General features: G+C 38.5%; 1 protein-coding gene across 1 annotated transcript in view; it reads left to right on the plus strand.

Moving 5' to 3' along the window:
- GHR (growth hormone receptor) overlaps window positions 1–26,742 on the plus strand; it is an 82,129-nt gene that overhangs the window by 51,876 nt on the left and 3,511 nt on the right. Inside the window, exons 3-7 of the mRNA XM_010168384.1 lie at window positions 15,209–15,338; window positions 17,773–17,933; window positions 18,964–19,142; window positions 22,870–23,041; window positions 25,218–25,308. Of these exons, the coding sequence (XP_010166686.1) occupies window positions 15,209–15,338; window positions 17,773–17,933; window positions 18,964–19,142; window positions 22,870–23,041; window positions 25,218–25,308 (733 nt within the window). The remainder of the gene's footprint in view (window positions 1–15,208; window positions 15,339–17,772; window positions 17,934–18,963; window positions 19,143–22,869; window positions 23,042–25,217; window positions 25,309–26,742) is intronic.

Raw genomic sequence — 26,742 nt, forward strand, 5'->3', positions numbered from 1 at the left:
TTGCAGTACCTCTTGTTTATTATATTGCTCTTCTGTCTCAAGGAAGGAGGGTGAGCTTAAATATTGTAAGTTAAAGGACCATTACTGGTTATATCTACTAGATTTTTTTTTTCCTAAACTAAGCTGATACATATTTCAGCTTCCTGTTTCAGTAAAGGTTAATTTGTTAAAGAGATCTGTGCAATTACCTGGACACTGTCAGATGTGATCCATGGTTTTGCTTACCTTTTCAAAAGAAACAGCTCTAAGAGCAGCTGAAGAAAGAAAGATTTTCATGTTTCTTAAATTAACAACAGTTTATTCCTATTTTGAAATTAAAATAGTATTATTTGAATTTTTCATTGTCTTGAGCCTGGCTGCTGTGCTGTGCTAAGCATACATCCTAATGCCATATCCTGTGCAGACACAGAAGTTGTTTGTGTTTTATTTCTGGAGTAACCACCAGAATATGATGGCTCATGTCATTCAGTGTAGTGTTGCTGTGGTCACTCACATAAACAAGGTGACAGAAACACTGAAGTTCGCCATAAAATTAAAATTTTGCAGGTTTCAGTGGTGACTTGAGCCTTGTCAGAAATGGCTTACAAATGGCCCTTGTGCTGTTTGCATATTTCCTCTGGAGATTGATCTTTATATGCTGCGCGGTGCTGAGTGTTTCAGAGTGGGTGGAAGCAATCAAGATAGCCTTTCCAGGCATAATTATTTTTTCCAAAGCATAACTGCATTCCCTATTCTAGTGTTACTTTCAGCCTAGCTATAAAAGGAGGGTGCTGGGACTCAACAAGAGGGGCCTTGCTCAGAGACTTCCAATTCAGCATTGAAGGCCATGGGGCAAACCCTGTAACACTTGCCTGGCTAAAGCCAGCTGAAGAAGAATTTTGTCTCTAGAGATAAAATAAGCATCCAGGCTTGAAGTGCTGAGCTCAGCTTTCCTGAGGTTAGTCCAGCACTGCAACCAGCTTTCAGCGCTAATGAACGTTTGCTGAGGAAGGGCTTTTTAGTGGAAATAGTGTTGTTCTTTTGGTAGAGTCTTTACCGCAGAGTTTCAGGAGACAAAGCTATGTTTTTAACAGGCTGCAGGGTTCGGCATTAACAGTTGATGTAAACCTGTCTGACTGTTCAGGATTGTTCTGGCCTCAAAATCAATGATGAAGAGCAAACATTATGGGCTTTTATCGATGCGTTCACTTCGTAGACATGCCAGTAAGTGCAAGTAGGTCTGAAATGTTGCAACGTACTCTACAGATGGTTTGTTTGCTTTTGCCATCTAGTCTTTCTCCTCTGTCCTGAGCTTTTTGAGATCTAATCTTTTGCTGTAGCTTCTGCCTTTCTGTTGTGTTTCTTGGACGTCAACCTTCCACAGAAAGGTTTTGCTCTTTCTTTTTATCTGCTTTCATTTAAAAGTAATGTTGTAGCTACCCAGAATAGCAAAGATTGAATCTTCTGAAAGAAAAAGCATTTGTTTCAAATGAAGTGGGTTTTTGTCTGTTGCTGACAGCTTGTGCATAAGCCTAGGCTGGTTCTTAAGGCAAACACAGGTTTTACTTTCTGGCTTTTTGGAAAACCACAATAAATATTACCCGTGGCTGTAATACAGAAGAATTGGTGTGATTTATTTCAGTTGAATAACCACATCTGTACATTTGCACATGGGTTTTCTGTTCACAGGCAGGTGTACATCACTGAACTCTTACCATCTTCTTATGTAGAATTATTTAGTTAATCTCCCACCATAGCTTCTGGCCTCTCTGATGATCAGTCAAGCACTCGGCCAAGTGTTCATTTCACCAAGTAAGGCAGCAGCGAGCGCTGGCCTCCCTCACACTGCTGAGTTTGTGTGAGGCTGTATCTCGCTCTCCCGGCTTGGAGACGGCTTCCAATCTCCTACCCTTGAGATCCACTTGGCAGCAAGCAGCCCTCCCACAGGGGCTGGGGAGCATCCCCTCGCCCGCTGCGCTCCGCTCTGTGCTGTGAGGTGGCAGTGACAGCAGTGAGGTGTACAAAGTGGGGGGACAGGGCAACTCCCCACCCATGTGGGAAATCAAACACCCTTCTGGTGTTGGCCCAGCCAGCTCCAGCCCTGGTCAGGTGAAAGCAAACCTCTCCTTGCAAATACAGCTCTTTGGGATACAAAGGGTAACAAAATGTAGGTTCATTTTTAGTACCTGTTTAGCAGTTGCTTTCTATAGCATGTATTTAAAAAGAAGCGGCTTCCAAGTATAGATGTCGTTAGGATTTATAGTTCATGGCTTTGGTTTTTTGTCTTCTTTCTGCCTTTTTTTCCTCTTCCTTTTTCCACCTACTTATTCCGGGCTACTTGTAGCTCATCTGAAGTGACTGAAAATACAGGATTGTTTATAGGTTAGATGAGGGATTTGGCGCTATAAATCTGAAGGTAAAGATTCTGCAACAGTCTATAACAAATTCTGCTGAAACGTCGGCCATAATGTATAATTCATCTCATCTTTCCAAATTTGCACTGGCCCTGCAGGGCCATCAAGATTCAGCATTTGCTTAAAGAAACTGAGACAGTATGATTTAGTGTATAATCAAGAACTGGATCTACGTAAAAGGGTGACATTTCACCACGTCGGTCTTGTTGCTGTAACAAAAGCAGCTGTCTGTACGTCAAAAGAATAGGAATAATTAAGAAGACTTTCTCAACGCAGTTAGAATTGCAATAAAGAAACATAGTATATTGTGGGAGATATGCTGGATTAGTCATCATAAACATCAAGTTTTTCCCTATTCAGATAGTACTTGATCATTAAAATCTGATCAGACTTGTTATTTGTCTTTATTTCAGCAGTTTGTTTTATTTAAGTGCATTACTGACAATGAGCCAAAGCTGGTTAGTTTTCCTTTCATTTTCTTTTACATACTGACATTGCACATTAGCTGTTTTAGGTCAGGTGTTTGCATTTACTTTATTGTCCTAACATTTTCTACTTCTAGTCTTACCATTTGGTCTTGATTTTCTTAAATTATATCAATATATCCTATATCCTTAGACATTTCTTAGTACATATGAGTAAGAAAAACACTATCCATAAATTTAAAAGTTAAGAGACCTGTAAGACAGCATATTTTATTTTTTTAAAAAAAAATCACAATTAGCAAAATCTCACAAACAGTTTCTACATATTACTGCTGAAAGTGTCTTGGATTTCTGTGCATAATTAGAAAATTTACAGTTAATATGTGTCCATTGGGATTAGGATCTAACAGTTTGTACCATGGGAAACTCCACACTTAGGATGATGGTGAAAACCTGGATTTCAGAAGTGCAGGAAAATTCAAATATCCTTCAGAAATGGTATCATAAGAATCAACATATGCTTATTTTAGATAACTGAAATTCTACCCTTTAAAAATTTGGAAAATATTGCTGTCAAAGTCTTCTGTTGAAAAGAAGGTAACAACCTTCTTTACTGAGGTCCACTGCATTTGGACCTACCCAGACTAATGCAAAAGACCTGTGACTGTGGCATCATGATAACATCTGTGAGACTTCCTTAAAGACACATTCCAAGGTAATTTTTAGGGAAATTTAAATATTCTGAGCAAAATCGGTAAACCACATGGGATGCAAAACAAGACTGCTAACAATAAATGTAGTAGGAAATTATAGAATAACTTTCTACCCAAAACTAAACTGGATCTTGGTTTTGTCACTCTCTTAACACTTGTGTAAATCCATTTTAACTCCTGATGTTGATTCATGCAATAGTAAAACCAGCACCAATTAGAGAGGAATTTTTCACCAAAGCAGAATAACTTCCTGAAGTAAAACTTATTATCATCACTCAGGGATGTTCTCACATGAATTATCCTCATAGCTATTTGTACTTATTGTTTAAGGACAAGAGTAACCCTCTTGCACTCAGCATGTTTTTCTGCTCACCTGTAGAGGGAGTGAATGAATCATTTAATCGCATGTGCTTCAGTGTGCCAAAAATGTAGTTTTGGTCATTTTGTATAATTACAGCTTGCAGTCGTTCTTGAGGAAAACGTGTGATTATAACTTTGTTCTTGAGACCTGTCTGAGTAGCAAACTCTTTTCTTACTGTGCAGGGGTGTAGGTGGAATCGCAGTTGCTGAGACTGTAGTCAGGATACAGCAATCTGGCTAAAAGCACACAAGTCATCTGTAGGCTGTTGTAAGCTCAGTTTTCTCTTACTAAGGCATTGGAGCAAAATCAACTTTTACCAGAAGCAGGGTGATGCACGATTGCTGTGGGAGATGAGTTCTGCAGTACCTGCCTTCAGGCTTTCCAAAGCTACAGGGTCTCCACAGCAGGAAAACTGTATCTCATAGTAATGCCTAGTGTCAATCTATAGCACATATAGCAGTGATTAATACCTGCGTTCAGAAACCTGAATGTAGATGGAGATTCCTAACTAACTGGCAATGCAGTGTCTGACACATTAAAGCAAGTTGCTGGTTCCAGGATTTTCTGAGTAATCATTTTGGCTTTGAGAAGTGTTCTTCCTTCCCACTTTCTAAGCTCAGTTGGGGTTCACATTAGAAACCTCTCTTCTTCCCCCATTTTCCCACTGCAAAAAGCAGAGAAATGCATATATCACAATAATTTTAGGGAGATTATGTATGATTGTTTGAATGATAGCTTGTATGAGGTCATGTACAAAGCTCTCAATGTCTGCTGAATGTCCAGAAACTGATGACTTTAAATACCTATTGGAAAGTTTCTAGAGGAAAAGGATGTACTGTTATAGATGGTATGTAAGAGCATTTTTTGACTGGCCTATGTTTCTTTGATTGTTTTAAAGAATCATTAGGAGTGCCATTACTGACAATACCTATTAATCTTCTGTTAATCTATTTAAACCATGAAAACTGTATTGCTTCTGCATGAACGTCACTCAGGGCAATGAGCCCCTCCTTGGCATAGTATCCTTAAAGTCCATGCTCTTCTGAGTTGTGGAGTCTTCTTAGGCATGCTAAAGATGAATATAACAGTAATTCCAGAGACTTAGATTGATCTTTAGTTAACTTGAATGCTCAAGTCAGGAAATGGCTGTGTTTTCAAATGAAAAAAAAAAATCAGGGCTTCCTTCTGAACTCCTCTTATGTTTATTTGAAAAGACTAGTTTATGAAAAGACATTGGAGGAAGATGGGAAACAAGCCAAGTGAGAAATGCCCGTTTTTTAATAGTCTTCAAACTTCAAATATATCTCTGGAGCTTCTATTTCAAGTACTGAGAAGAAAAGCCCTCACCACCTCTGTTTGTGAGTCTTCCCTAAGTAAGCTCGGAAACCCAGGACTGACACCACTGGGTTCTCACAGGGAGGGAACGGGTGCTAGAGAAAGTCAAGTTCAGCAGAGGATACAGAAAACTAAATCACTTTTGGCAATCTGACAGAAAAAAAAAAAAAAAATCCTTTATAAATAATCTGTCCACTGTGCTTTTGAATATGATTGTTTTGTCCAAATCTCCTCCGCAGTAGTAAAATAAGGGGGAGTCTGGAGGTGTATTTCAGGCCACTCAGCACTGTACAGCTGATCAGAAGATCCTTTTAGGCTCATAGCCAGATCACAGAAATAAAAGCTGAAGAAAAATATGTATTATTCTGTTAAGCTCAACTCCCCTCTGAGTCATGAGTGCGCTCTATTTGCGTATTCTCTAGTACTTTGGTCATCCTAGCACTGAGTTGCCTATACTTCTGGGGGGTTGTTTTTCTACTGCTAACTTAATTCCATTAGTCTAATGTCATTGGCATGATTTCTCTCTCATTCGGTATTTACATCACCCTGAATTTCAGAGTAAGTTAAAATGTATCTAGCTCAGCAACTTTCCCATTTTGGGAAGAACGTCAGATACTCCCTGTTTGTAACTTCAGATGTGTCACATACATTTCCTTTCATGTGCAAGAGTCCAGCTGGGATCCAAACCATGTATGTAAGTCGTGGCCTGGAGAATTTCTTGATACTCTGGTTGGTGGTTTGTACAAGAAAACTAGTTTGTAAATTAGCAGGATTTTTTAAACCCACTAGAAAGGATGCTCTTACAAGAACACTGCAAAGACGCAGGTTCTTGCTAAGTTTGAGGATAAATAGAGCAGAAAACAATACTTTTGTTCTTCTCTATTTTCTTTTTAAAATTTCACTGGATCTTTAAATCTGGTAAATCACAGTTCATGATTTATTGCAGTAATAAAGCTCTGAATTACTGAAGAAGTAAACATCCTGGCTACAGGAATAAAACAGACACTGTAAAAAACACAGGAGTAATACTGCGTACCAGAATGTTCTAAAATACTGGAATCAGTTCAGCCTTCTTTGGAACCCAGGAAAAGATATTATGGTCCAGATTTCCAAAAAGAGTGAAAATACTATATGCTTCACAGTCTCTGTAAAGATGAAATTGGATGGTTCTTATGAAGAATTGTGAAGACTCAGCATGACTTTCAAGTCTTCAGGTATTCAAAGCTACATATACTTCTCAGTCATCGCTGTCACTGATCAGAGTATGGGAAGTAACTCCTCGGGTTGCTTTGAGGGCTCAACTTCTGTTCGGTACACGTGTTCTTGTCTCAGATGGATCTTGTAGGAGGACTTCTCAGACGAGTGTCTAAATGACAGGTCAGTAATGTCCCTTAGAGTTTCACTCTAGGTGTGGAAGGTAACAAATGATCCTGCTAGTAACAGCCTCTGGACATTTTTTGTCTCCTTAGTTTTCATTTTTATATATGGTGACTATTACAGGGAACTTTCAACTGGACTGAAGAAGAAAAAAAATCAGGGTTTCCTTCAAAGACATTCAGATAGACAGCACTGGCATTTTTCCTTCCTTTGCTTCACTTGACTAAACCAAACCAAATTCTACTACTTTGAATTTCAAATGGAGATCAATGATTTGAGCTCTGTGAAAATCTCTGTAGAGTGCGAGGTAGGATTTTTCTGTCATGTATGCAAGTGTTATTGCACGTAAATCAGGTGGCACGTTATTGCACGTAAATCAGTATTTTGAAGGATGGTTGAAGTCTGCAGAATCCAGAAGCAGCTTTAAAGTTCTACAATGGGAAGTACAAGAATTTACAACTTGACTCTGGTCTCCCAAAAGCGAATGTCAAGAACCAGGCCAGATTAAAGGCCAGTATCTTTGTGAGTTACTTCATTCAAATGTAACGAGGGTGTGGAGGGGGAATAAATAACAAGAAACATCAGGATACATTTGTGCATAACCAGCACTGTTTTGATGATGAAATACAGAGCTTGGGACATAGTGTCATTGGTAATTGACAGTACACAGCTGCATCTTTCTAATGAAACCTGGCAAATTCATGGCCCTGCTTTTACAGAGCACTGATTATAGTGGACTTAATGATTGAAACCTTGTTAGATTTGTGAGGAAGACCTCAGTCCTTCTGTTGCACTGTCATTATTTTACAGGTATCCTTAAATAGAGGTGTACTGTGTCATTTCTTGCTTGTTACTTTTCACATGTCCTTACAGCCGCCTGCTTTCTCCTCCAATCTCTTACTTCAGTATCTCTTTTGGGTGATCTTCTATATATGCAATTCCTTCTGTATGCTGTCAGGTAATATATGTGCTGGACCAAGGAATCATAATCTTCACTATTTAAACTGAGTGACAGTGTGATTTCAGGTTTGTGGCAGTTCCTACGTTTCATTTACAGTGTGTCAATGTTGTTTCTTCTTGCCTTTACCTCAAGTCTTTTACGACTCTTTTCTGTCTTCCTCTCATACACACTTATGTGTCCTCTTGTGCTTTTCTTTACAAACGTGTTGTCTTCTTTCCTCATCCTTTTTTTCTCCTGTGTCTGTGTCCTTTACCTTGTGCTCCCTGCTTGTGCTCCCGTTGTCTACTCCCACTGCAGATGTTAGCGGTGCTGTAACTTTTCCTTTGTAAAAACACTCTCCATATTGTTCTGCCTTGGCCGCTGTGCAGCCGTTTGCAGCCACCTGACACAGCGACGTGTGCCCTGCAGCACCCTGCCCGCCCCAGGCTCCATTTGCCCCCAGCCACCTCTGCCCCACTCCGATGCTCAAGGCTTGGACCCCCCTTGTCCCCCAGTGAGACCAGAGTGTGAGCATCCTCTGCAAGTACTCACCCGGTGCTGTCCAGTGCCCCCTCGGCACAGCTTCTTGTTTACGGGAAATGAGCTAATGTTAAAACAAGGGAGGTAGGTTGACAGATTTAGACAGGACCATCAAGATGTGCCGTGGTGTGACTTTTCCATGAAGGTAATTGTAAAGTTGAATTTCTTAACCTGTGTTCGTACTTGACAGTCTTACTCCCCAGATCCTCTGAGTGTTTTCCAGCCTGGTTTGGGGATGCTGGATTACACTTCAGCTTGTCTTGCTGGAAAAATGTTGGTCCTGGTTTTAAGCACCCACCTCTTATGGGAAGCTAGCAGCTTTCAGGGGCTATGCCTTAGTTAGGACATCCCCTCACCACTGCATGGTGGCTTTATTGTGCTGCATGATGGTGAGCAATGGGTTTGCTTTTTGACAGCTGTTAACTTTGAACTGGGCTTCAGACTGGAAATTACTAGTGCCTGTGCAGGAGAAAGAAGGTTGCTGGAGATTTTTGTCAGTATTGTAGAATTTGTTTGCTCTGAGAAGGGCATGGAAGACCTTTTGTGATGTTTGCTTATTGCACATGTTGTTTGCCCTTGGGACTTCATGGCTGTGTCCATATTTCCTCCTATGCCCTACCACATAAGGTTAGTCAATACTGAATGTCTACAGCAGTGGCCATAACAGATAAAAGCATTATTCATTGTTATTTTTAAACGTACTTTCTTGAAAATGTAATTTCAATTTGAGTTACAACTACATAAACAATTAAGAAATAATTTGAAATGGATTTGTTACATTGACTGCCTTTCATTTACAAATATTGTGACCTCCGGCTCTCCTTCCCTTTATGTATTATATAGGTAGGCAGGCCAGTTGATACAGCTTGCCTGTGACAGAAATCCTGTGATTCCACCACTGCACAAGGGAGGGCATGATTTGGAAAGCACATGCTGAAAACCATGGAACATGGCACATGTCCACATCCTTGCTCGTCCCTGTACTGTCTCACGGGCAATAGTACTGAGTAATGCTGCATGATAGGTTTTCCCCCAGTCCTGAGCTTTATTTATGTAATTTTTTTGTGTACCCTTATGGACACCACATCAGTGAGCCATGTCGATTTCTGTTCTGTGGACGCTTAGTAATACAGAGAGTGTGGGAAACCAGCACAGCCAATGGACTAACTGTGAAAAAGCTCTGCTTCTGCAAGGCTTTTATTCTTTTACTTATATCAATCTCACTTGACAAAAAAAAAGGAAGAAGTTTATTCTGAAAGAGAAGAGCCATTTCCTTTTCATTCAGTGTTACCAAGCTCCAGGATGTGGCTTTGAGCAACCTGGTCTAGTGGAAGGTGTCCCTGCTCATGGTAGGGTGTCGGAACTAGATGATCTTCAAGGTCCCTTCCAACCCAAACCATTCTGTGATTCTATGATTGGGGTTTGGGTTTTTTTGTTGTTCATTGATTACGCTGCAAACTTGCTAAAAAATCCTTCTGGCTTTCCCCAAAACACTATGCACATCCTCCATCTGTTATGCGAGGAGGATACCTATCCAAGTAGCAGTCACCAAATTAGTCTTCAGTGCAGAGCAAAATCTGTTTTAAGTTCCTCAGCAAAACACCCATACATATAAAAAACAATTGCAATATTTAGACTTAACTCCATGGGCAGAATATTCTCTTATGCAGCATTTCTCTTCATTTTTCACTGTGATATAGCATCTTGGAGTTACTAAACTTTGCTTTGTTTCTGTTAAGTACTTTATGCAAAAGGATCTAATTTCTTACTGGTATGAAAGAAAGTATCCTCTTTTCCCCAGAAAGTTGTTCTAGAACTTTACTGTTGGCCCTTCATGGATGGGTTTTACTTAGAGCAAAAGCTGAGTCAGACCAGCAAGCAGCCTGATTAAGTGACCTGGTTGTTGTCTCCGCTTACTGCATCCCACTCTCTGTATATGTGATGTCTGACAATTTATTAGTACTAGACTGTACCTATTTAGAATATCATCCACTGATAGCAAATGTTATTCATTTTGCTGTGCAATTTGAACAAATCAGAATTTCCTGGTACTGGAGAAATCAACCTGCCCTTATTTAAGTAAATTGCCCAGCATTCATTGAGCTTAGTGGATTCAGGAGCAGAACCTAATTGGCAGAGCATTCACTTTCAATGTACAAATTTGAGCTACAGTAAATAACACTCAAAGTCTACATAACAGTTTTCAATTTAAAATGCAGTTCATTCCTGTTTATGTTTCCATTTCCATCTTCCTCTGTTATGCTCTAGCAATGATGCATTGTGTATGCTTTAAGAGTGGATTATATGGAGATATATACTGTTGCATAAGGTTTCTTGTATTGTTGATTTTTATTTTTTTTTATCATTCACAGCCTCATTATTATTTCACCTACCTAAGTCCCATACTAGTAAGAGACATTTCTGTACAACTTGTGTACTGTTCCACCATTGTTCCCACAGAGGTACTAGAGCTCTGATGGCAGTAGGACTTTCCCCAGGATAATGATAACCTATTTTGTTACACCCCAGTTATAAACTTCAGTTCCTACTCTTCCACACTCAAGGCTAGCTCCCTATTAAATTTTATTAGAAGGACTTTTAAGCAAAAAACAAGGCAACTTAATCTCTAAAGGAATTAGCCTTCTGACAGCTCTAGATTTTAGGAATTTTTTTGTTTTAAAGTCCATCTCTATATAACTTCTGTATACACTACCGTATTCTCTTTTTAAAGATTAAAGATTAGTTTAAATAAAGCATTGAAACTACACTAAATGGAAAACTGCAGGCTGGTGAGCCACAAACAAATGTAAGCGGAAGAGATGGCACATCTGCATTCCTGATTCTTTCTGTAAACCGCACTATTGTTTTAGCTACTGCTCTGGCACAGTTTCTTTGGGCCGAGCCAGAATTTAGACCATGGCTAATCTGTGGTCATAATATAAGGAAAGCAGAATGCGAAGAGATTGTACTCTTTTGCAGCACAGTTGTGGCAGCTGAACATTTACCTTCATCTAAACCCAGAGGCAGGGCTTGGAACTTTTCTTCCAAACTTTCTTGGTAATCACAGTGGAAACCACAGATTTACAATTTTTTTCCATGTTTCCTACTGTTGAATCTACGTATTCAGCCAAGCCGTTGTCTTGAATGAAGCGAGTGGTTTTATTCATGACAATTTGACTGGAATTTATTGGATCAGGTAGGAAAAGGGCCAGTGTGTATCCACGTTCTGTTTTGCTTTTCTAGTCTATTTAAAATCTCAATTTCATGGCCTTTACTTTCACTACCCTGCTGCCTTTATGCCTAAATGCATTCAGGTGAGCTATTATGTTCATTTATTGCATTCTGGTACAGTTTGTTCAGGAGATGGAGCTCACACAGGGTCCTGTACAACATTCATAATTGACTTCTGTGGGAAACAAGGAATTCAGGAGACCTACCCCAAGAGTGCCAAGCCTTATACAGGTCAATATGACAAACTTTCCTTCAGTCAGTCACAAAAGCCTCTGGTTTTGAAAGCTGGAAATTTGACATGGAAACTGGAAACAATCAATCAGAAGATAATTTATCTTACAAATGGAACTGGTCGTTAAATAAGTAAATACTAGTAAACCAGGGATATGTGAAACCCAAACAAAACTGCTCCCTGCTCAAAAATTCTTGTGCCTGTTGAAAGAACACCTGTGAGAGAAAGGATTAAGAGTCCTGTCATAAAGAAGTGGAAAAGAAAGTGGGACCTTAGGGATATGTTCCTCTGAAGTTACAATGTAAGAGACCAAGTCTCAACCTGTATTCTGTGTCCCTTGCTAATCCTTTCCGTTGTAACCGATGCCACTTCTCACTGTTTTATGATCCATTTTCCTAGAAGAGCTTGTACATCTTACAGTCCCTAATTTATCTTGTATATAAAGCTGGTGCATTCAACAGAATTCATTATTATGACATTGTAGAGCCTATATCTAAGATCCTGCTGGATGTCTCAAAGTGTAAGTGAAGTTTCATTCCATTCAGTTCATTCCATCATGTTAAGAACTGACTGTCCTGGAGGTGAGGACATGGTCTGCTTGGGCTTTAAATATCGTGTATTCTAGCTATATAATATGGTCTGGGCATCAGCAGAAATGTTCTAATTTAGGAGAGTTTTCCAGTATATAATTTTCTCAAATTCTTAACCTGTTTCAGTAAAAAAATAGCTATATTTGTTCTTGATGCATGTAGCTGAGGATAGAAACAGGAAAAACCGTAACATGTACTTCTTTGCACACTATCTGTTTATAGAAGGGAGAGAGTCATGACTTGTATTATGCAATTGATGCAGTTCTACTCATGTCTTTGAAGTAAAGGCACAGAATTTAATTTATTTTTCTTGGTTTTGTTTTTAAACAATTATTTGATTTTCAACTTAATAGGAAAGTAAGTTCAAATTTGAAAGCTGGAACACTCATACATTTAAAAAGTTTTAAATATAATGCTGTTCTTGAATCTTTTTTTCTGTTTTATTTTGGATCTATGTTATGACAGTTTGTACTTTCGTGATCACGTGCTATTTTTAACAAAGATTTCTACCATGTGGAAGTTTTTGATGAATTATGTAAAAACGTGTAAAAGTTCATATCAAGGTCAGATCAAAAGCATTTTGGAACTTAGGCCAAAGCTGTCAAATATTGAGTACAGTGCCAAACAAAATCAGGCCCAATATTCAAAATGTTTTGTTTCAATAGTTACTGAAAAAGAACGGTGTGGTTTTTTTCATTTGCTGCAAGACTTCATTTCAAAATTTGTTTCTGTTTCAAAAATAAATGTATTTAAATTTCAGTGAAATGGAACATGCTGTCTAAAAAAGAGAAAAAAAAATCTGTTTCGATCTTTGTAATCAACTATCAGTCATTTTAGGTTGGCAGGAAAAATTCTAAATGCTTTGGGCTGGGGACAGGGCAGTGCAGGGGATTGTAAACCACTCAATTTATGAATTATCTTATTTACATACATATGTTCAGGCCTTGTTCAGTGTCCAAAGTGTGAAATGAGGCAACAATATGGGAATAAGCAAAACAGAAATTCATAACATTCATGTATTAGTTACTGCCTGATGTGGATGCTTGGCAGTGTACAATATAAAGCACACAATTTAAACCATTAATCCCAATAAATGCAAATTGCTCTGATGTTGAGTGGCTGTGTCTATCTGAGCTGTGAATAGAGGAGTCAACATGAAGGAAGGCTACAAAATCCTCATGCATAGGAGGAAGCATCTGGTGCATGTGGATGTCTGTACCTTAATACTTTTTCCGACTGAGCATAAATATTTTGTACCAAATATTATAGTAGAATCATAGCATGGTTTGGGTTAGAAAGGACCTGTAAAAGTAATCTAGTCCACCCTCTCTGCAGTGAGTAGGGATACCTTGAACTAGATCAGGTTGCTGAGAGTCCATCCAACCTGACCTTGAATATTTCCAGGGATGGGGCATCTACCACCTCTCTGGGCAGCCTGTGCCAGTGTTTCACCACCCTCATTGTAAAATTTTTTTTCCTTGTATCTAGTCTGAAATTCTGATATTCACAGTTGTGGTACTACAAAAGTATTTGCAAAGAACTTCGCATGCAGAGTCCAGTCAGCATCATGTTGTTCCCTGGCCAGGGATCATTTAACCAGTCATAAACACTTGACTAATACCTACATTTTAAGTGCATTATGGAGAAGTTTAAGTGCATTATGGAAAAGTTTTCTTAATTAAATGGTGATATTTCACTCATACCACAGTGAAGAGAAGTAGACACTTGCATGTGCCTGCAGTCTCCCTCTGGAAAGCTTTCTAGGCCAAATAGGAAGCATTCACATTAGACCCTTAAAAATCAGGAAAAAGTTAAGTACTTAACTTTGAAAGCAGTGACTCCTACCTGCAACTTTTGTTTTTATTTTTCTTACAAGGGTTGATGAGGCTGACTAATTGTAGTAGTGTGGCCCTACAGCATTTCAGTTTTGACAAGGAACAGAAATTATGAATATAGAAGCAGTATGTAGCAGAACATGGACGTGCTTAGAGCTGTCCTTACAGCTTTCAGAGCTTTTCATCTACACAGTGTCGTATACACAGACCTGAACTCAGTTCAAGATAGCTGTTCTAATGAGTAGACACTTTGCAGAACTGCTCAGCTGGATAAACACTAAGCTGTAGTTAGTCTAATACCAAGCTCTGCAATACCATACTTTTAAAAGAAGTGCAGGTCTGATTCAGGTATATCTGTACTCAACTAATCAAACACAGCATAACTAGCCAGTCAAAAGAGGCGACTGTCCCGCTGTATTCAGTGTTGGTGTGGCCTCACCTTGAGCACTGTGTGCAGTTCTGGGCCCCACCATTTAAGAAGGATGTGAAGGTCCTTGAAGGTGTCAAGAGAAAGGCAACAAAGCTGGTGAAAGGGCTGGAAGACATGTCCTGTGAGGAGCAGCTGAGGACTTTGGGCACGTCTAGTTTGGAGAAAAGGAGGCTGAGGGGTGGCCTCATGGCTCCCTGCAGCTTCCTGAGGAGGGGAAGTGGAGAGGCAGGTGCTGAGCTCTTCTCCCAGTGATGTTACATGTGGGAGTGTCTCAAAGCTGCATCAGGGGAGGTTCAGACTGGATATTAGGAAGCATTTCTTTACTGAGAGGGTGGTCAAACACTGGAACAGGCTTCCTAGAGAGGTGGTCGATGCCCCGAGCCTGTCAGTGCTTCTGAGGCATTTGGACAATGCCCTTAATAACATATTTGAATCTTTGATCAGCCCTGAAGTGGTCAGGCAGTTGGACTAGATGATGGTTGTTGGTCCCTTCCAACTGATACAGTCTATTCTAGTCTAATCAAGTGCAGCTGTAGCATTGGCAGATCCCCATGCTGTGATACTGACACTTCTACACTGCACAAAAGAGAGCTTGAGACATCTTTCAAACTTGGCTTCCTATAAGTACTGTCATCCTACATATATGCACATAAGAAGAATTAAATCTTGCCTCATTGTACATAAGGAATTGGAAGAAAAGTTAATTATTCATTAAAAATGCTGAGTTTCAATTTAACAGCATGTTAGTCTGGCTCCTGGATTTGGTTAATGTGTCTCTTTCTGTCCTCTGCCATTTTTCTTGACAGACCTTTTGCAGTGGCCACAAATCAGCAAGTGCAGATCACCTGAACTGGAGACATTTTCATGTTATTGGACTGACGGAAATATTTATAACCTCACTGCTCCAGGGACAATACAGCTATTGTACATGAAAAGGTAATAATACAGAAAGAACAAAAGAAAGAGGAAAAGAGAAAGAAGTTATATATTTTGCTACGCCTGATAGCTCGTTGCTGTTAATTTTTTGCTATGACATGACCCATACTGTTTTTAAGGACATAAAACTGTGTTTTAAGTGCATATTTTTCAATTTAAAAATTTGATGTTAATTATTAATGAATTTGCAGTGGCATGCATTATTTGGCAGATATTAAATTTAGGTGCAAGTTGCAGAATCCAAAACTGAACAGTATATGGCTTGAGAAAGGATTTTTTAATAGGAAACTTCTCTTTATTCCTTATCAACCTAACTTGCAACTGTGAGATTTGTTATATCTGTGCACAGATGTGGAGTTTGGATACAAGCCTCTTTCAAATTTGTGTTAGTTTTATAAAGCTCCCATTGATCAGTTGCTACATTAAAGTATGAACATGCAGGTCCAGGTGAAAAGGCTGGTCTGAGACTGGGGATTATGTTTCATTGAGCCCTGTTCAATTCTGGTTCCCATTCCACTAAAGCTTTTCTAATTTTCAGGTTGTTACAATGATTAGCCTGAAAGAGGATATAGACATTACCAGTAACAGATATTAAGGAAACAGGGCTTTTGTTCACAGGAATAGAAGGATGTGAGTTTCTGTTCCAGCTAATGTACTGGGTTTCAACCTTTATGATATACAGACACTTCCTACTGATGATGATATATTTGCTTAGCAAACTTGAGCCTACTAGCAAGGCTGGCTTTCTTACTTATTCTTCTGAGACATCTCAGAAATTTAGGGATCCAAGTTAAAACCACTATTAAGTCTAAATATTTAGTTGACTTGTCAGTGGCACGTACCATGAGGGTACAGACTTTAAAAATTAATTAAACTATATGATAAAGCTGTATGACGTATGTTGAGCAGATCACATATTTCATCTTTGTCCTAGAAATCAGAATACTGCAACAAAAGATGTGAATTGAAAATCCACGTTAAAAATATTTCTGTTTCTATGTGCAAGTAACATTTAAGGCTCAGGACTGAACTCTTATCATCTAACCCAGTCTCCTACTTAACAGAAGCCATAGTATCTAACCACTTACACTTTATCAAGTCCTGGCTCTGGCAGAACATTTCCTTCAGAGAAGTGTCTGGTCTCACCCACTAAGCACAAGACTGGTGCTTAGTGACAGAAATGCTTCTTATTCAATTTAGGTAGCATCTGCCTTTTTACTTCTTAAGCACCCACTCCAGTATTGAAGGCTGTACTTGGTGTAATTGATTTAGCTTAATCCTCCTTCTGTAGAGCTTCAAGGGCTCTTAGTAAGAAAAGGCATTCATAGTATATTTTTAACAAACCAAGACTGTGATTTTCTAAAAGATCCCTCTATATTTGGGCCTGAGAGATAGTATCAAGATAAAGAACAGCAACAGCAGATCTGTTCACTATGAGATTTATTTTTCTAAAGCGACTTCAGAAATACTGAATAGATGTCTGTCACTTTTCCTGTAGGCTATTTCTAACAATTTGGTCGCTCCCATTTTTCTTTAACTGAAGACTTTTTTGGTTTTGAACCTCCTGAGTAATTTCAGATTGGCCGTATGAAAATAACCCTATACAAGTAGCAGTGTTTCTCACTCTGAGAGTTCGTGGCTCTCTTTATAACTCTGCTGGTTTTTCTTTTTTTAAGAGATGAAATAAATTTTATATTTCCTGCTACAGTTCTTTTCTTTACCAAGAACATTTCTGAATTCTTGAACAAAGTCAGAATGGAAAAACCTAAGAGGTATCTTGCTAGTAGTTCCAAACGTGTGTTTTAGAAGTTCTGTACCCCAAGGAATTTAGCCCTTCCTCACTGACGGTGCTGTATTTCTCTTCCTTTCATTCACATCCTGGAGTCCTGCCTTAGTTTGTGCCAGGTCTCCTGCAGCATCCACCCTCAGGCACTTTTCTGTGTGAGCTATCGGTACTGCAGTGCCTGCATCCCAGTTCAGCTCCGCAGGGCACCCCATTCCCCAGTCCTTGGCTTTGCAGGTGGTGCTGTACTGACCTGCCCTAAGGACTGGCTTTCACTGTTTCAGACCTCACTGTGTGGATGAGCATCTTACTGCAATTTAACTTTACCTCAACAACAGTTGCTTAAACACATACCAAATTAACCTAAATTTGTGCTTACTGGTAGTCATTAGCGCCTGCCAGCATAGCAAGATGTGCTCCCTGTTCTCTTGGAAGCAGCATCTAAAACACAGAAATGCCATTAACAGTGCATGAGAACCTAAACTCACTTATGCAGGTTGCTTGGATAGTGGTTTGGTTTCACTGTAAATCGCAATCAGTATTTTTTCTCACTTCCATAAAAGTTATGACTTGTCAACATCTATAATTTGTACTTTGTAAGATCTTGTAAATCTCTCTCTTATGTATATTACACCTTTGTTGTCATTCTAGGAATGATGAAGACTGGAAAGAATGCCCTGATTATATCACTGCAGGAGAAAATAGCTGTTATTTCAACACGTCCTACACCTCTATTTGGATACCGTATTGTGTTAAGCTTGCCAATAAAGATGAAGTATTTGATGAAAAATGTTTCAGCGTTGATGAAATAGGTATGCTTCCGTTATGCATTTTACCTCTGTATTTTCATATCATAATAGGTATGACACTATAAGCTTTCATATTACTCATGCTGTATTTAAATTTCCCCTGTCAGAAGGGTTAGTTTCTAAAAAATATGATCTATGGGAAGGGATTTGGTTTTGTAACATATGTAATGTGATCCACGCCAGAAAATATTGCCCAAACTGGAAGAAAGCTAAAACAATAAAAGCAAATATATGATTTATCTTTCTGAATACCAGTGGTCTCTCAAATGTCTGCAGATGAGTTTGCCTTTGCTGTCGCTGAGCCCTTTCTAATGGATAACACATACCCGTGTTCAGTGTGAGCAAGGATGGCATTAAAATCTTGATTCTGCAAAGTTCTGGAACCAAACAGTTTTTTGTTCCTGAATCAACACTAATCTACAGAGTCAGGATGTTTAGCATTTCTAAGCTAGAATTTATATTTAATGCAATATGAATCATGACTGTCTGAGACTTTGCAGATGTTATTGCTTGTTCAGAGCAGTGATGTGCAGCAATTTATTCCTGCAAGTGACTAGAATGCCCACTGCTCTCTTTTCTTCAACTCAGCAAAATCAGATTTATGTTTCAGGTACCATAGTTTTTCAGTGTACTTCTGTATTAGTTACTAAACATTTAATTTATCTTTCTCTGTTACTCCAATTACTGCTTTTATTTCTACTGAGAACTCTAAATTTAAATTTTTATGAAGAATTGTTTGTGTTTCACTGTTTCATAAGCTGCTATTGGGAAATGCAGCTTAACAGGTAAATACATTCTTAGACTTAGTCACTCAGGTGAGATTTATGCAGAGCTTGTCTACCATCAGTGGAAGGGTGCCTTCTTGTTACCAAACTTGTAGTGACTTTGTCATTGATCATAGGTTTAGATTTTAATTGGCAAATATGTTGTTAATATGCTTTTTTAGTCCTGAAATCATTTAACGGTGTGTAGTAAGAATTATTATTTCACATTGAAAACTGGCTGTTTTATTCCAAATACTTTGTTTAAACAGTACTACCTGATCCCCCTGTCCACCTTAACTGGACTCTGCTAAATACTAGTCAGACTGGGATCCATGGGGATATCCAAGTAAGATGGGATCCGCCACCAACAGCAGATGTTCAGAAGGGATGGATTACTCTGGAATATGAATTGCAGTACAAAGAAGTTAATGAGACAAAATGGAAGGAGGTATGAAGCAAATATTTATTATACAATAGTCATAGTACAGTGCAGGCTTGTTCTATCCCTAACACTATTGTACTACTATGAAAAGCAACAGGTTTGTAATTGCTAATTAGATGATACCTTAAGTCTGAAACAGTATACCCATATTTTTCTGGTGTTTTCTAGCAAGCATTGTAACTTTATGTGTCAAGGTAGTTGGCACACAGGATAATAATAACAAACCCTGAAATCTCTGTGTTAGATTAGAAAGTATAGCAGTAATTAGATATACACAAGTTTTTTCAAGGATAAAATATTTCTCTATTGTTTTCCTAAACCTCAGCTATTTGCAACAGTGTATGGTATTTTTAGTAGTTGGAACAGGAATATTTTGCTTGGAAAATGTCACCATGTAGGTCCATATTCTTCAGGGTACCTGTACAGTTCTAATATTTATAATTATTGTTTCAGTAAATTAAAAAAAAATAAATAAAGAAAAGCTTTGAGTTATAATTTAAGATTTGATACAATAAAAATAATGCAAAATAAATAAGGCATACAGATTTCATACCAGACAGCAATGGAAAATTTTTGACTATATGGATAGTCTGTGAAAAATGTAAGATCTATATACCCCAAATCTTTTAAGTTTTCTTTTTGACAGTCACTTAATTTCTCATGTAGATAGTTTTGCCATTTCAGGTAAGAAGTTATACCCAGCTTACTTGAATGTATAGACTAAGTGCCAGTCTGTCTATGGAGAACTCTTCTTGAATACCAGTTCAGTGCAGTAAGAGCATCATTTCAGAGCAGAAGCCTTGCTTTGCTTTCTTGTTAAAATGAACTGAGTTAACTGACAGAAGGAAGGCGGATAATACTGCTATGAATTTGTCTTAATCTACAAAAGGCAAATTTACCAATTGAAACAGTCAAACTGCTTTGCTTGCCTTCATCTGTGAATGACCGTGGACCCCTCCTCACCTCCGATCCTTCTCATTGTTAGCATTTCCTGTTTATCCTACTCCTTATTAGTAAGACTACAGCCAAGCAGACCTATAATGTCTATAGCTTTTTCCTAATATTTGTCTGAATTTCTCTCTATGCTGATTTAAGCCTAAGTTTTACTAAGTCTCCTCCTTACTGAGATTTATAATTTTTTCGATGTTTTGGGATTAACTTGTTTGATTTTTATGTATAGCATTCATTTTTTCAATCCATTTACTAATTGAAAATAGGTAACTTAGGAACTGAAAGATGACTAAAATGTTAACTAGTAAGTATTACAACAGTAAGTTATAGTGATAAGAGGATCAAATTATTTATTGAGAAACTTCCTAAAAACAATAAAATACCCACCCTTATATAGCATGTGTTCATGAGACAGCCAAATGTGATCTGGATTACAGTTTGAAAAAATTTCTTCATTGTTATTAGCTCTTTGCTGGATATCTTTTTAAAATTCTACCCTCTTATTTTGAAGTCTTGCCCGTTGCATTCACTAGGCTAAAATTATGTCTGTGGAGGTTTACTAGCCATGACTAGCAATAGCTATACAGACCCCATGAGGCTGCTGTGTTTTTAAAACAAGATGTGAAAACACACATCATCTGAGCAATAGGGAAGAACGAAGACTTCATATCGAATTGTCTGTCTATGAAGTGTGTAAAAATGTATGTGTCATAGGGAATCTTGAAAATCTAATTTTCCTTTAATTATTTGTCATATTTTACATTAGCCTGATCTTTTGACTTATTAAAAAAAAATTAAACCATGCAGGCCCAGGTCCATTTAATATGGGGCGAAATTGGTGATCACAGTTCAGTCCTCATGGAAGAGAGCTAGACCAGGGAGGAGTCTGCTGGTTCTCTTATCTTGTCGAATTTTTGCTGGAAAAGGTCCATTTCACACTGTGGTGAAGTGCACTTGGGGCAGGGAAGCATGGAGTAGTAACTCCAGAGATGAACACCATCCTTGTGTCCATACAGTGCTGTGGCTGAGTTACAGGGCTTACTAATTTGAGGGATGGAAAACTCATCTCCCTGCACCGCATTGGATATACAGCCTCGTATCTCCATGTGTTGTACAGGTGCCCGACCCATGCAGGCCAAGAGGCTGAAAGAGTTGGGGCTGTTCAGCCTGGAGAAGTGAAGGCTCTGGTGAGACCTCACTGCAGCCTTTCGGTACTTGCAGGGGGCCTATAAGAAAAAGATGGGGACACACTTTGTAGCAGGGCCTATAGCGATAGGACAGGGGGAAATGGTTTTAAGCTAAAAGAGGGGAGATTTAGACTAGCTATAAGGAGGAAATTTTTTACAATGAGGTGGTGAAACACTTTTCAATGGGGTGGTAGAAGCCCCATCCCTGGAAACACTCCATGTCAGGCTGGACAGGTCTCTGAGCAACTTGACCTAGTTGAAGGTGGAGGTTGGACTAGTTGAACTTTAAAGGTCCCTTCCAACCCAAACCATTCTGTGGTCATAGAGACATCCTGCCCATTAATCAATTATCTGTTCTTTAGCAAATCTTGCAATTTCAGGTACACAGCTACAGTAATTTTACTTCATATTTTTCAGGGGTCTAATTTAGCCTGCTTACTGCTTTTTCCAAGTGCTTCTTTGTGGCTTCTGAGCAGGGAATAAGTAAACTGAGCTAGTATATATTGTATTCCTTTCCCAACACTTTCCAACTGGATAGTCTTCACATGTTAAAAGCCTTTGTGGCATAGAGCAATGGTTCTCCATGAGCATGTGCTCAGCCACTACCAGAGAAAACCAGTCTGTCTGGGATCACTGTCTCCTTCAAAATCTGACTGGTTGGTTCTCAGAACATTTCAAGTTTAGATTATGCAGCTACAGATTGTATTGTCCAAGCTTCCTTCAAATCACCAGTGGCTGTTGTTTTCCAGGCGTTTTAATTCTTAGCCCATTATGAGTTTTGCCAGTATCATCCTTGATTCTGAAGTACAAGTAAAATATAACATCCGCCACATGCATTTCTATTTTGAGCACTTTTTCCTGATTTTTATATACTTTTGCTGGGGCTGTTGGAGCTAAAACACATGTTCTTAGAGGAGTAGTAGAAGAGAGATTTCACATACTGAGACCTCCAGTGTGACTTCCTACATAGTTTGATATGCGACAGTATCTAAGTATTTTGCAGTTAGTATAGGAGTCTCAAGACTGACTGACCATCTGATGCCAGCTCTCACAGAGTCACCATTATCACATTTTATATATAGTTGAAGATTTTGGGAGCTATGAAATGTTCCCCCAAAAAAATACATTTGTAAGATGCATGATATCTGATTAGAAGGCCTTTAAATCATTTTTCTTCCTAAAATTAATTCTGTAGTGGAGATTGCACTAGTTTTAAGACTCCTGTGTTATTTTAACAAGGTTTTGGCATTGTGAAGTCAGTAATGTTGTGTTATAACAGTAAAAAGGATTTACAACTTGGTAAGATCAGTGGGAGATGTTTACACCACCTACTTATGACATGCAACTGAGGGCAGCTGCCTTTCTTCACTGGCTGTATTTACAGAAAGCTTGGATTCTCCAGTTTTGTTCCTCTGAATCGTAACAAAGCCTGATGGCTAATAAGTCAAAAGTAAATGGTGTGCATTTTCTCTGAACTCTTCTTACAGTTCCAAGTAGCAAAAATGCCTTCAAATGTTTATTTCTGAAATCAAGAAGCGGTGTAAAATTGTGAGTACAACTCAAACAAATAAATCACAGTCCTTCTGTCTTTCCAGTTAGAACCCAGACTCTCAACAATGGTTCCACTGTACTCTCTGAAGATGGGAAGAGATTATGAGATACGAGTCCGATCAAGACAACGTACCTCTGAAAAATTTGGGGAGTTCAGTGAAATCCTCTATGTATCTTTTTCTCAAGCAGGCGTTGAATTTGTTCATTGTGCTGAAGGTAAATAAACAAAGTGCAGCAAAGTTTTTTTTTTAACCGTGCTGTCTTTCTGTCTTTTTGGTGGTGGTGTTTTGGTTTTTTTCTGTTTACCATTGATGTTGTATGCTTGAATAGATTGATAATTCAGCCTACCACTTGAAAATCATTTGGTGAGACTGAGAATGTGCAAGTTCAGAAGTAAACTCAGCAAGACTGTTTCACAGCTCATCAGAGAGAAAAAATACAGAGAGCTTTAAGAATCAGAAATAATAACTGCTGTTGCAGCATCTTATAGAGCCTAAAATACACTTAAATCTCATACTTAATTTCTAAAATGAGCACCCTGCTAGTGAAGAGAAGAACTGTCACTTCTGTTGAAGTGTTATACTGCTGGCTAACTTTGTAACCAGAATTATGTGCTTTTCTGATCTGCCTGATACTATCAGGGACAGTGAGTGTTTTTCTGATTCTTGCTTCTGTCTCGTACTTGTTTTTAAAGTGCTATTAAAGACAGAAGAAGACACAGCCATTGAGCACCACATTTTTTCTGTTAAAAGAATGAGACAGTGCCTTTTCCTAAAGCATTCTCAGATCTGAGCTACTAAATTAACTCTTCAAAATATGAGCTCATCAGCAGATTATTTTAACAAATTGCTTCACTTCATTTTCCAGGGTATATTAGTGAAGATGTTTAAATAAAACAACCCATAATTCATATCTTTCAAAATCTTGCTAGACTCCCCTTTTTAACTTTTCATATTACTAAATTTAATTCCTGATTTATATGAACAGTTAATGTTCTAGATATGTGGCATTATTTTATTAACCCCAGCGGCATTTAGTTGCCAAGGTCTTCATATGAACGAAATTAAAATACTATTAAAATCTAAGACCATCCTACAAGCACAGTTTTCTTCAGTCACTACCACTCAAATTCTGCAAGTTGATCTGTGTCCATACATCTTTCACAGTAGCAGTGATCTGATTTGACTGAGAATTTATTTTTGTTCCTTTTGTATATCACCTTTAGGAACACAGAGTTATTAAAATTTTCTGTGTATTAAAAATTTCAAGTAGTTAAATACAAATGCAATATTCTAACTTCATGAAGCAGCTGGACATTCACAGGTCTCACTGACATGACCCAGGAGTTGCTGATTCTCCATTACAATAGGGACCTGTCTAACACAGACATATCCAGATAGGACTTTACTCATGCCTGAAAACATGTCCAGTCAAAATCTAAGCTGGGAGCAGAGGACTAAAACTGAACTTCCCCCCCTCTCCCCCCGAAAGGACATATATTTATGTTCATGTATAGAATTCTAAAGCTTTCTGTCCAGTATTCCTTGGCCCAAAAATAAGTGAAGTTTTTATGGAGAACTTAAAATCAGGAACAAATTAGAAGAATCTAAGACTAAAGCCACAATAAATTTCCCTATACTTTGTATTCTATGGTGTCAGCTTAGGAAGAATGGAATTGCCAGTATTTAAAAGACAAAACATTTCATGTATCAGCATTGTTCTTCATTCCTGTCAAATTGCATTTATCTATGACCTAAATTCTTGGTAGCCACCTGCAAGCTAAAGGGAGAATTTTTTTTAGTTGATGGTTTACAACATAATTAATATTCAGCCTTTAGAAAGAGCAGTGATATGCTTTTTGGCACCACTATATTTTAGTTTCTGTGAGAGAATAACAGTTTGCCTGTGATTTAGTGTGGTATTAATAATGTTCTCTCAGCTTGGGCAAACAAGCAGTAACATGGTGTGTGGCATTATATGCCATCAGGACTACTGATAGCACCTTCCAAGCAGGCAGAATGTTCCTCATGGCTGGTTTTGCTATATATATATTGTCTATATATATATAGACACCAAGATCTAGCTTATTGTCTATATTGTCTATATATTGTCCATATATATATATAAGCACCAAGATCTAGCTTATATTTAAAAACTCACTCTGTTTTTGCAAGGAGTCTTAGTGGTCTCACAGATGCAGTATGGAAACTATTGAGACCAAAAGGGTATTTTTATTTCTGCTTAACACATAACTTTCACATTCAAGTAACCGAAAATTCTCCTGTCAGTTTTTACCACTTTGGAATCCTCAGGCATTGGAAGAGAAGGTTGAAATTAAAGATGCAACAGAGATGAAGATTACTGCTAACATGTTTTTGTTCTGTTGTTTCAGAAATTGAGTTTCCATGGTTCTTAGTTGTTATCTTCGGAGCATGTGGGCTGGCCGTAACAGTGCTCTTAATCCTGCTGTCTAAACAACCAAGGTAGAGAGTTTTTCTTTATCAGATTTTATGTACTTGTATCTTAAAAAAAGAGAGTGCTTCGATTGTTTCAAATCTGGGGGACTAGAAACTATTTTGAGGTTTGTTGTCCATTCTCATAAGCTACATGGATGCTGGAATATGCACATACAGGGCCTTCAGCAGTGGGAATCTGATTATGTTGACTGCTTCTGTACCTTTTGGATTGCAGAACATTTTATTCTACAGTAATGACATAGTTAATTTACTTAGGCTTTGAAGGAGATTGGTTTTTTAATACATTCAGGTTTTTTAATACTATTTTTACCCACATACTGTTCGAAAGTTTCACAGAAACGTATGTCTGTGTAGTTGTTTTTGTTCTTAGACTATTCCACTAATCTCTGACTGTTTCCTCATCGGGCCAAGGAAAAGAGCTTGAGTCATAGGGGAGTACTTGGTCTCTGTAGATAGACTGCAGCTCCTATAAATAACAGGAATAAAATAAAACAAAGCACAGGATTGTGCCATTTATAAAAATTATAAAATTGTGTCATTTATAAAAATGAAACAATGACACATATATAAAAATGACAGAATGGTCTGAGAGTGAATTCATACCCTAATATGTGTGTTCAGGGATAGGTTTTGGCAGAATAATTCAGCTTGGATGCCATACTAGTACTGTCCTAGACTTTGGAGCAACACCGTGGTCAAGTCCCAATGCACACATGGAGTTGTCAGTGGTCTTGTATAGACACTCTGAAAATGATCACTGGGGTGTTTTGTGCATACCGGCATAAGGACAAGTCATTGAATGAAAACAATATGGTGCAGTTGGACCATCTCTAAAAAAGTAGGTTAGGCAGCACTGTGCTTTGGCAGAGCTTAATTTCAGGAAGCCATTCCCTGCAATAGCATCCTGGTCCCAGAGTTAAGAGCAAGGCTCCTGATACGATGCCTGACAAAAGCTTGGTGTGTCAGAATGGGGCAAGAACAACTTGCACGTGGGAGCAGGAGCTCACTAAGGTCAGCACACTAAGCAAGGGGTATCTTGGTCACAGAAGATACTGAGGGCTGAAGCGTGTTTCTGATCAGAGCTCATTAATCTCTTCCATGTTAATCATGACTGCTGGAGGAGGCTTTTCTCCACTTTCATCTGCAAAGTTTTTTCTGGACCTGGGAGCCTGCACCCTTTCCTTCAAACTGGTGCATGTGGTGGTGGGAATGGCAATGTATTCTGCAGAGGAGCAGGCTGCATAGATTTCCCAGAAAGCGAAATTTCAAGGTTCAGTTTCCTCCTGTATCTGAAATTACACCAATTCATATTTTCCTTAATTCTGATCTCACAATCATAGAATCGTTAATAGAATTGTTTGGTTGGAAAAGACCTTTAAGATCATCAAGTCAATCACAGAATCACAGAATCACAGAATGTTGGGGATTGGAAGGGACCTC

This window comes from Antrostomus carolinensis, unplaced genomic scaffold (assembly GCF_000700745.2).
Source record: "Antrostomus carolinensis isolate BGI_N321 unplaced genomic scaffold, ASM70074v2 scaffold2295, whole genome shotgun sequence".
Classification (NCBI taxonomy): domain Eukaryota; kingdom Metazoa; phylum Chordata; class Aves; order Caprimulgiformes; family Caprimulgidae; genus Antrostomus; species Antrostomus carolinensis.